This window comes from Malania oleifera, chromosome 7 (assembly GCF_029873635.1).
Source record: "Malania oleifera isolate guangnan ecotype guangnan chromosome 7, ASM2987363v1, whole genome shotgun sequence".
In the NCBI taxonomy this organism is placed as follows: domain Eukaryota; kingdom Viridiplantae; phylum Streptophyta; class Magnoliopsida; order Santalales; family Ximeniaceae; genus Malania; species Malania oleifera.
This window is the reverse complement of record NC_080423.1, coordinates 107,832,712-107,844,276: the sequence shown is the minus strand read 5'-3', so window position 1 is coordinate 107,844,276 and position 11,565 is coordinate 107,832,712. Positions and strand designations below refer to the sequence as shown.

General features: G+C 37.4%; 1 protein-coding gene across 1 annotated transcript; it reads left to right on the top strand.

Moving 5' to 3' along the window:
* Positions 1 to 286: 286 nt before the first annotated feature.
* LOC131160570 (23 kDa jasmonate-induced protein-like) lies at positions 287 to 1,414 on the top strand. The gene is made up of 2 exons (XM_058116382.1): positions 287 to 788; positions 1,000 to 1,414. Exons 1-2 carry the CDS (start codon positions 342 to 344, stop codon positions 1,180 to 1,182), a joined length of 630 nt encoding a protein of 209 aa, XP_057972365.1. The 5' UTR covers positions 287 to 341; the 3' UTR covers positions 1,183 to 1,414.
* The last annotated feature ends 10,151 nt before the right edge of the window (positions 1,415 to 11,565 follow it).

Below are 11,565 nucleotides of genomic sequence, written 5' to 3'. Positions count from 1 at the left end.
AATCCTCTTTTTAAGGGGACCAAAAAATGGAAGTGGATTCTCGTTTTATCTCCACTTAAAGACTATTTGTTGACTTCCTCACCCAAATAATTATAGATGGGGAGAAGGACAGCTTTCAATTGGATGTATACGTGTTGAGAATCTTTTATTTTTATTTTATTTTACCATTTTTGTTATGCATATCTTAAATCTAGATAAGATTCTAATCTCGTTACTATCAAATTCAAGCATTTACAAAGGAGGCCATGCCAGACCACTATATATACATATATGTGGCCGTATAAAAATACCATATCGCATAATAGTTAAGACTGAGAGCAAGTTAGCGAGCTAGAGCAACAATGGCCACCGAGTGCTATACCGGAGTGTTTGGCAACCCTATTACCGACGCAACTCTAAAAGGTATGTCAAAGTATGCAGGTAAGAGTATATCACAGAAAGACAAAGCAATCGTTGCAAAACAGAACAAAGAAGAGGGAAACCCCACTCTTCAGCAACATGTGCAAAACTTGACAAAGGGATTGGGTGCGAATACTGGAGTGTTTACTGTGTGCTTGGTTAACAACCTAACTGGCGACACTGTGACCTACGTTACTAGCCATGTGTGGGATGTACCCGCTAGGTATCCCTCCTGCAAAGACATTGAGAATGGGCAAACTGCTATATTCATGCAAAGCAAAACCAAGGGAACTGCTGTCGTCTATCGTGGCAAGAATTCCAAGAGAGATGAGTGCGACTTCATGTTGGCTTGGTACAACGTGCAATCGGACTCCAAGTCCGTGAACAAGGTACGTACATGCCTTCATATATTATATATACTTGGTTTGAAGTCCTCATAATATATGGGATCTAATTACTTGTGTTTAAGTGAACAATCGTGATAAAGGTCGGTGCATTATGTGTCTACTTGGAGATATGTAACTGATCAATTTATTAAGACTCTTTCATTACCAAATAATAGTTGTAATAATAATACGTTATTGTACTACTTATTTGTAGGTCTATGCTGAGATTAAAAAAGCTCATTCTTATGATGATGACACTGTCTGGGATGCTATTTTCAAGCAACTGGATGTGTCTGGTCCTACAAGTTCTGCAACATGGAACGGATGCACGTCATCTATGACAATCAGCAGTGGTGCCATTCCCACCCTTAATGCAACCCTCACCCTTTCAGAATAATCGCCCTATAGAAGCCATGCATGCATGCCTGCCCTTATTTACTGGTTGAAAAATAAAATATAATAATGATACGTAAAATAAATTGCCTTTATATCCCATGTATATAAATGGCATTGGCAATGCAATCATAATGTTAGTGCATGTATGGGTCATGTGTATTGAGTGGTTGACATCGATGTCAAGGCAACTTAATTCAGAAATAAATAATATAGTTGCATCTGGGTTTGTTTTATTTGTTCTTCATAAACCACATGCATATCTCTCTCTCTCTCTCTCTCTCTCTCTCTCTCTCTCTATATATATATATATATATAATTAAAATAATAATAATAATAATAATAATAATAATAAAAATAAAATAAATTTGAACCGCTTAAAATACTAAACGATTCACAAAAATTATGATATTTCCATTTTAAAATATGCAAATGTTTTTAAGCTAATGCAATGCCCTATACTTTTGAGAATTGTAATCTTGCTATTATAAGAAACTTTGTAATTGATTCTCTACCTTTTTTGGGGAATAAAATTGATGTTACACAAAAATATGTTCTCAATATGGCCATGTGGTGGGGGACATATTTATTTATAAGGTATTTTGCCTTTACCTTTATTTGGGCATTTGAAAAGAACTTGAACCGTGATGTAATGGGGCAAAGTGCTTCCTTTATAAATTGTAATGGCAATGATTATAACACAATCTATATTTGTCTCGCACATTTTTATGACATGTAAAGGCGATGGATCTCCTTATAGCTCTCTCTCCTCTTATTGAGATATTTCAAAAATTCAAAAGTATAAATAAAAGTTTCAAATTACTTATTGTTTGATACATTTACAATATTAAAAGATATTTATTTTTACAAATAATTTTTATTGATAAATTTTAAATGTTAAGTTTTTTTGAAAACCGTCACTAATACTTTGACCTTAGCGACGATTTTGAGCCGAGAAAATGTTGAATTTATAGTGAGGGTCTTAGACTTTTAGTGACAGTTATAATTCGTCACTAATACTCTATTATTAGTGACGTTTTTGAAATTTGTCGCTAATACTCTGCTATTAGTGACGGTTTTGAAACATTCACTAATACTTAAAAATGGTGAATTTGCGACGGTTTCAGAACCGTCACTAACAGTTGATTATTAGTGACGGTTTTAAAACCGTCATTTATAATTTAAAATTAATAATTTTTTTATTCAATAATTCCTGTAAAAAATCTGTAATTACATTTTCACATACATAATATTAAACCATAATTATTAAAAAAATTCATAAATTATTCAAAATTCAAATTCAAATCCAAATTCAAATACAAATACATTATACAAATTCAAATTAAAATACCGAAATTCCATCTGTTCAGATCACAAAAAAAAAAAATACAAAAAAGTCAAAAGCTACATCTGACTGTAGTGCATGGTATATGTTTTGACAGCAGCGAACCCTACAAATTAAGAATTATAAAAAAAAATTAGTATACGATTTTTGAACATATATGTATACATACTATAAGTATCAATGATTTGATAGCAAAATAATCGAACATTCGGACATAGTTAAAAAAATTGATACAGTTTTAAATAGTTAAGTTTTATCAGTTTAGAAAAATTTTGGCAGCATTTCGTCTATAAATAGGACACAAACTTGGTTGATCCAAATAAACAGTTCATAATAATCCAACCGGTAATGAATTTTATAAAACACAAGCGCTTCATATAATAAGTATTAAATGATGGTAAAAACGGTTTTTTCAAGTTATTTTGGCAATGATATGAAAAATAGTGCGGAATTAAAAGCAATCAGGGAGGGAATTCGTTTGTGCAAAAATTTGCATTATTTTAATGTGATTATTGAAAGGGACTCGCGAATTGTGGTTGATTGGTTTTGGAAAATTAGATGTACTTTGTGGTATCTTTGGAAATTTTGGGAGGGGCTCATGGTGAAGCTAGAAGGAGTGAACGTCATGGTGATGCATCAATGTAGGGAAGGCAATAGTGCGACTGATTTTCTTGCTGAAGAAGGAGAAATGGGAAACAATGTAATCTACGAAGAATAATACCTTCTACCACTTTATCTAAAAGGTATTCTTCGAATGGATAGGTGGGATCTCGTTTCCGTTCGTCATTAGTTTAACCCTAGAGTTTTGTTTGGTGTCTTTTGTTTTGAGTTTGGTTGTGTTTATGTTTTTATCTTATTTGTCAGTTATGTTTAGTTTTATTGTACTAATTTGGTCGGTTTTGTAACCACGGTATTCCTCCGCCAAAAGTGAGTGTATATTAATAAATAAATGGAGGTGCTGTCCTCTTTTAAAAAAAATAAAAATAAAAATAAAAATAAAAATAATGTAATGAGTTCATGCATCCCACAAACAATCTATATCAGAATATAGTTATATGAAAAAATAAAATGTGATGTTCATGGTTTACATGGTTTCCTTAGGACTCAAAAATAATTATAATAATCAAATAATGCAAATGAGTCTATGATTAATAGAATTTTCGCTTAGCATATGCAAAAATAAATTTAGAGATGAAGTCCAAAATTCATTTGAAGTTCACTCATCCTTTAAAAAATGTTTTAATATTCAGCACACTATAATCATTTCAGCATATGGTATATGACTTTGATTATTTTTGAAAAAATTTAACAAATTTTCGACAGCATGCCATTCATAAATAGAACATTTCCCAAACCTGCAAGTCATAAAAGCATGCAATTCACAATATTTTTGTGTCATACAAATGCCATTTAGATTAAAACATGTAACAACCTTAAAGTATCTATCAGCAAGCAATACACATGACTGCATCAGCCATACAACCGGCGTTCCAATCAAGCATGGAGTCTTAATGTCCACTACCAGCCTGCAGTTCACAGGATATATCTGTCACGATGTCCCGGGAGCGCGTGTGCCTCGGGCGGAGAAATAAAAATCAGTTTTAAATTTTCATGAAAAACATAGGGAATGTTAGAGTCGCCACTAACCTTTAGTGTGGTTAGAACACATGATTACTACCCCGTTAGGGGTAGAATGGGCCTACATTACCAGAGTTGGGGTCTGGAGTTCAGTTACGCGAGGGGAAGGTATGAGCACCCCCTACGCACCCATTCTTACAAACGGTACCTAATTAATTTAGAATTATCCCTAAGTTAATTTTAAAAAGTCTTTAAATTACTCCTTTTATGAATTTATAAATACACATGAAAAATAAATAAATAAATAAATGTAATATATACATATATATTCCCTTAGAGCTTAAGGTACGTGAAGCCCGAAGGCTAATACCCTAGCATTAAAATCATAGGGATACACCCATGCAAAAATATATACTATAATATAAACATAATAATAAACATAACATACGTCGCGACGTCCCAGGAGCGCGTGTGCCCCGGGTGGCGAAATAAAAATATTTTCAAAATTTTCAAGAAAAAACATGGAATGTCGGAGTCGCCACTAACCTTTAGTGTGGTTAGAACACATGATTACTACCCCGTTAGGGATAGAATCGGCCTACGTTACCAGAGTTGGGGTCGGGAGTTCGGTTACGCGAGGGGAAGGTACGAGCACCCTCTACGCGCCCGTTCTTACGAACGGTACCTAATTAATTTAGAATTATCCCTAAGTTAATTTTAAAAAGTCTTTAAATTACTCCTTATTTTGTGAATATTGTAATTTGTAAATAACTTTGATTAATTGTAGATATTTTACTTCCATAATTTGTAAATAACCTTAATTAATTAAAAATATTTTGTTTCCTAATTTTTTGAATATTAATTGTAGATATTTTGTTTTCAAATATTCTGAATAAAGCATATTAATGGTAGATATTTTTGAATAAGCATATTAATTACAGATATTTTGTATACTAATCGTCAATATTTTGTTTCCTTATTTTTTGTTTCCAATTTTTTTTGAATAAACATATTAATTGCAGATATTGTGTCTCCATACCTTTTGAATGAATATATTGATTGTGAATATCTTGTTTCCATATTCTTAAATAGCATGTGAATAAATGTGGGGTAGCGGGATTAGGTTAAAAAATTGAATTCACACACTTTCACGCTCTATACCCGAACTTTCCTTGTTAGGATTAAATAGGAGTGTAATAGCGTCAGTCCCTTCGTGGCAGAGCTTGATGGGACCCGCGAACCACTCCACTCAGTGCGGGTTTTATTTGGACCCCTATGGGGGAGGATGAAATTCCAAACTGGGAACCTTTTGTCAATAGGGTTAAAGCCTACCCACACATACTTGTCTATAGTCTTCCCTAACTAGGATAGAGCCATGAAGAACCCTATATATATGTACCTACCCTAGGTTGGGACAGGAGCCACATCCTTCTCCATGTATAGTGTGTTGTATATATGTTGTGAGATACTTTGTATTATATCATGCATTTGACATCAATTTAGACATGCATACTACTTTGCCAGTATTCTGAAAAAGCCCAATAATGAGACGATGGTCCATCCTTTCAAAAAATAAAGCACTTGGGCCAAGTATTTTAAAATATGGGTCGGCCCAACCCTTTTCAACTAACTCGGGCCCAATTTTATTAGAAATAACAAGCATAGGCCCGACCTCTTCCTAAGCAAAGATTCAGCCCATGCCTGAGTTTCAAAAAGGGTAAAACCCAAATTCCAAAAATGGGCTTCGGCCTTATTACCCAAAAATCCGGGCCAATATTTTCTAAGCAATCCAAGCCCAAGTCCTTTTAAAACTAGGGTCTGATCCCATCATGAAATATATTGAAGCCTATATTTTAATATACTTGAGGCCCAAGTGCACACTAAAGTCTACAAGCCCGTATTGAACAAATCCAGTGGGTTGACTAACCTGGGTCAACCCCAACCTCAGATCATAATTTTACCCTTCATAGAATCTGAGGTACATGGACCTTCAGCAAGGAAAGGAATAGTTAAGGAAAGAGTTGAATTGAAATTGTGGCCCATCAATGGTTGTCTTAATCTTGAAATCTTTCATTAGCAGGATGTTTTCAAAATTCTAACAAAGTAGTCATTTAGGTTGCATTGCATTAATGCATTCACGCATAATTTCATGCATAGTCATGCACGATAGGCTGCATGCATGGTCATATCCCATTGTGTATGTATTTGTGCACTAGGTACACCCAAGCATAAACACCCATTGCATAACATAATCATTCAATGTTCAATTTCATAACCATGCATGCATAGTCATCACCAATGGGTCAATAATCATATTCCAATTGTCTGCAAAATCATGGGTCGAGGTGGCAAAGTTAAAGATTTTGGATTCCAATATTGAGTAGAGCAAGATGATCTCTCTACAGAAAAAGATTAGGATCATGGGGACCCATTGCTAGGAATGCAATAAATGTCATCAGGTTGGAAGATTGATTGGTATTCAACTTTAGAAGTGAGCTCACAGGATACAGAAGTGATACGATTGATCACCTAAGGGTGATAACAAGAGGAATGCGTCCATGCTTTTCATTTAAATCATTTTGAAATTGAATAAAATAAGAATGTCTTTCAGTCTCATCTCATTTCATCCTCCTTGAACCATTACCTTGTGCCAAATTTTGTCCATTTTTGCTTGTACTTTGTGTAATCACATAGGAAATAATTTTATCAGTACAAAGGACTTGAAGCCATAAGTTGATTTTAGGGGTCTATTCAATGGGGCAAAAAAAAAAAAAAAATGGTGATGAAGGAAAAGCCTCTGAAGACCCCCCCCCCAATTTCAAGATATTGTCAAGAGCCTGGTTGGGATATGGATTTCAAAATGATGAAGAGTCATAGGAGAAATATACAAAAACGACTTATCAAGTTTTGTTCTACATTCGTTTGATAAAATCGATGAAAAAGTCTCTTGTCTTTCTTATCTATGAGTGGTGTCTTAAAGGTATGATGATTATATTGTGATCAAATGAGGGGTGGCCATCTTTGGTCGACCAGTATCCCTAAAAGGAACCAAATATTGATTTACCATTTGTTAACCAAGTTGAGCCTGAATGTTAAACCAATCTTTTCTTAAAAGTCAGTTCATCAAAAATTCAACTTGGGTTTGGGTCTCCTAGTGTTTGACAAATCATTTGAGGCAATGATCACTACTAAAATGATGGCAAACCATTGTTCTGCTACCCAAAAGAAAGTCAAAGAAGAAATCCCTTGACAACCCTTTTGAGCCTGAAAAATTCATTCCTTGATTAACCTGTTGAAGGATCACACCCCACACTGGGGCAATTTTTTAAAAGATTGGCCCAAATTGAAGTTCAAATGAAAATGAAGTTAATATTTCTTCATAAAAGTAAAAGAAAAAGTTACATTAAAAGAAGAAGATGATGAAAAAATGAGAAAAAAAAAAAGAGCAAAAAGAAGAAAAGGAAGAAGAAAGAAAAATATGGGACATACTACATATGTGATCTTTGACCAAATTACCCTTAATGAAATTGATAAATTTTGGGCCTTATTTAAATCTTTCTTTCTTTAGCCCGTACCATTAGCCTACATTACTGTCCAAATGAAAGTCCTGACAAGATTGGTATACATTATTGTCTCAAATGATTTGTCAGACTCAATGATGAGTCTGAACTACGTAATGACCTGATCCTGCAAAGGTACGTAGGCAACTTGTTCAAATGACAAGTTCGGTCAATACTTCGCGAATACCGCACCCCTGTGGCAGAAATCTTTATTAGGGGATGAGATTTTTGAGCCTTAGTTTCCTTATTCTTGGTGAAACCTAAATCCTAAGCCTACATTTCGTCCCGTGTCTTAAAGTCAACCTTGAGATCAGAATATTGATCAAACTACCTAATGAGATACTAGTTACAATTCAAGACAGGGAGTTTGAGACAAGCTTGAAATAAGTAAGAAATAACCTCTAAGTGGTGATACAGTGGAGAAGTTATGGTTATGAGGCTAATAAAAAAAATGATGAAAAAATGATGATGAAAAAAAAAAAAAAAAAGGGTTTTGCCCATTGATATGATTATCTAAGCTAGCAAAATTACATTAGTGTGAAAGTATTGGTAAAATTTGTCTCCTATTTAACGAGCATAGAAAATCAAACAAAGTCAAGCAAGTTTGTGCATTCCATCCATATTCCTATTAAGATTGAGTTATCTGATTGCATGCTTATTCATTTAAATTTCAAAGAGATTTTAAAACATTAAGGATGCAATCCAAAGAACGTCCTTGTGGAGAAAATGTAAGATAGACAGGATCAGCTACAAATGCATCTACTAGGGGGGGTGTCATGCCGAGTTTCAGAAGAACACATTCAGGGACATCTATGTCAGTTGGGAATTCAAAAATATGGCCAAGATCAGAATTGGGTTTGTTACGAGCTCGTTAGTAAATTGGCACGTCATCATGTATTATATAAAACAAAAAACAAAAAAAAAAAAAATCTCCTTGCCCTTCAAAGTTTTAAAGGAGGATGGATAGTCAAAGGGTTTCAGAATCACGAGCAATTTCTATAAAGAAGATCCCTGTAGAGAAATAGCAGTTTAACTTGGGTATATGTCATGTTAAGTTTCAAAGATCCGCTTACTCAAGAAGAATTGAGTTTCAATGGGACCCATTCAAGCACCTTCTTACCAGATTGGAATATGAAAACAGGGTTAAGATCAGTTATAGATCCATTCAACTGAGGCAGATTTTGTGATCGAGTTTCATTTGAGCCAAGCCAATCACCTCCATGGTCGGATGAGTCAAGAAAATTGAAGCCAATATCAGTAACAAATGATGGTAACAGGGGCAGATGTTAGTTTGAGTTTTGTCTGTACTAATTCTGATGCCTTCATATCAGAGTGCACGATGAAAACAAAGACAAGATTAATGGACAAGGATCGAAACTGGGGTAGTTTTTTAGTTCCATTGGAGCAAATTCAGGAGCTTTCATGACAGAATAAAATTTGAAAATAATTCCATGACCGGTGACATATAAACACTGGGGCAGATTTTGAGCGCCTTTTAGAATTTGAAGCATGACCGGAATCAGCGGCAACTTGGAATTTGAAAGCACACCCAAGATCAGAGATTGGGTTGTCGATTACAAGCACGTTGGAAGGAGAAAAGATTCATGCATTACCATACATTTCATGCATTGCATAAGAAAGAAAATATAAAGGGCATCTCATTCAATATGCATACATCTTTGCATTCACGCATCATTATGCACACATAGCAACATATCACTGCATTCTAGCATCTTAGGTAGCAACATGCATACAAATAGCAATGGAGCACCATTCATTCATACTTGCCTGGTTGAATAAACTTCTGAATAATCCGTTTGCATCCTTGACCAAGCCATTCTTGTCTAGACATATTTTGAAACTAGGGCAGCTGACCCCCATGCACAGATTGACATACTTTGAAACTATGGAAGTTGACCCTGGGAAGCAATTGATGCATTGGTTGTTGAGTCTCAAAGAGGGTAATCTAAAGACAACCAAATAAACTCGGGGTTTCGTTCCCAATCAATAATCCCTGGTGGAGTAATTCTGAGCCCTACACCAGAGGACAGGTTCCAAAAGGTCTCGGGACTTGGCACCCGATTGATCATCCTTAATGAAGCAATTTCTCAGGACTTAGAACCTTACACTTGAGGACACTTCCCAAATATCTCGAGACCTCATACTTGATTGATCATCCATATAGAGTAGCCATCCCCTTGGTCCAAATTGAGTCATCTACCTTGAAATTAAGGCATCGGCCTTCACATCAAAAAATGGTGCTGCTCACGACGAAACCGAGTTGTTGGATCGCCTCAAAGCTTTCTTGATTATCTCATTCATGCTAGCAGTTTCATCCAAATTATTTTGATCATCTTATTCACTCTTATTGACCCTTCGCGGTCTCACTCTTATTAACCCATCGCGGTTCCACCTTATTGACCCATCGTGGTCCCACCTTATTGATCCATCGCGGTCCTACTCTTATTGACCCTTCGCGGTCCCACCTTATTGACCCTTCGTGGTCCCACCTTATTGACCCTTCGCGGTCACATTCTTATTGACCCTTCGCGGTCACATTCTTATTGACCATTCACGGTCCTACTCTTATTGACCCATCGCGGTCCCACCTTATTGACCCTTTGCTGTCCCACCTTATTGACCCTTCATGGTCCCACCCTTATTGACCCATCGCGGTCCCACCTTATTGACCCATGGCGGTCCTATTCTTATTGACCCATGGCGGTCCCACCTTATTGACCCTTCGTGGTCCCACTCTTATTGACCATTCGCGGTTCCACCTTATTGACCCTTCGTGGTCCCACTCTTATTGACCATTCGCGGTCCCACCTTATTGACCCTTCGAGGTCCCACCTTATTCACCCTCCATGAACTATAGCACGGGTTCCTACACCCGGTGCGAGTTACCTTCCGTGAACTATAGCACGGGTTCCTACTCCCGGTGCGAATCACCCTCCTTGAACTATAGCACGGGTTCCTACACCTGGTACGAGTTACCCTCCTTGAACTATGGCTCGGGTTCCTACACCTGGTGCGAGTTACCTCCGTGAAGTATAGCACAGGTTCCTACACCCAGTGTGAGTCACCCTTCATGAACTATAGCTCGGGTTCCTATCCCGGTGCAAGTCACCCTCCATAAACTATAGCTCGGGTTCCTACACCCGGTGCAAGTCACTTTCCTTGAACTATAGCTCGGGTTCCTACACCCGGTGCGAGTCATCCTCCGTGAACTATAACCCGAGTTCCTACACCCGGTGCGAGTCACCCTCATAGAACTATAGCTCAGGTTCCTAAACCCGGTGTGAGTCACCCTCCCAGAACTATAGCTCGGGTTCCTACACCCGGTGCGAGTCATCATCCATGAACTATAGCTCAGGTTCCTACACCTGGTGCGAGTCACCATCCGTGAACTATAGCTCGGGTTCCTACACCCGGTGCGAGTCACCTTCCGTGAAGTATAGCTCGGGTTCCTACACCCGGTGCGAGTCACCCTCCATGAACTATAGCTCGGGTTCCTACACTCGGTGCGAGTCACCCTCCGTGCACTATAGCTCGGGTTCCTACACCCGGTGCGAGTCACCCTCCGTGAACCATAGCTCGGGTTCCTACACCCGGTGCGAGTCACCCTCTGTGAACTATAGCTCGGGTTCCTATACCCGGTGAGATTCACCCTCCGTGAACTATAGCTCGGGTTCCTACACCCGGTGTGAGTCACCCTTCGTGCACTATAGCTCGGGTTCCTACACCCGGTGCGAGTCATCCTCCGTGAACTATAACTCGGGTTCCTACACCTAGTGCAAGTTACTTTCCATGAACTATAACTCAGGTTCCTACACCCGGTGCGAGTCACCCTCCCTGAACTATAGCTCGGGTTCCTACATGCGGTGCGAGTCACCATCCGTGA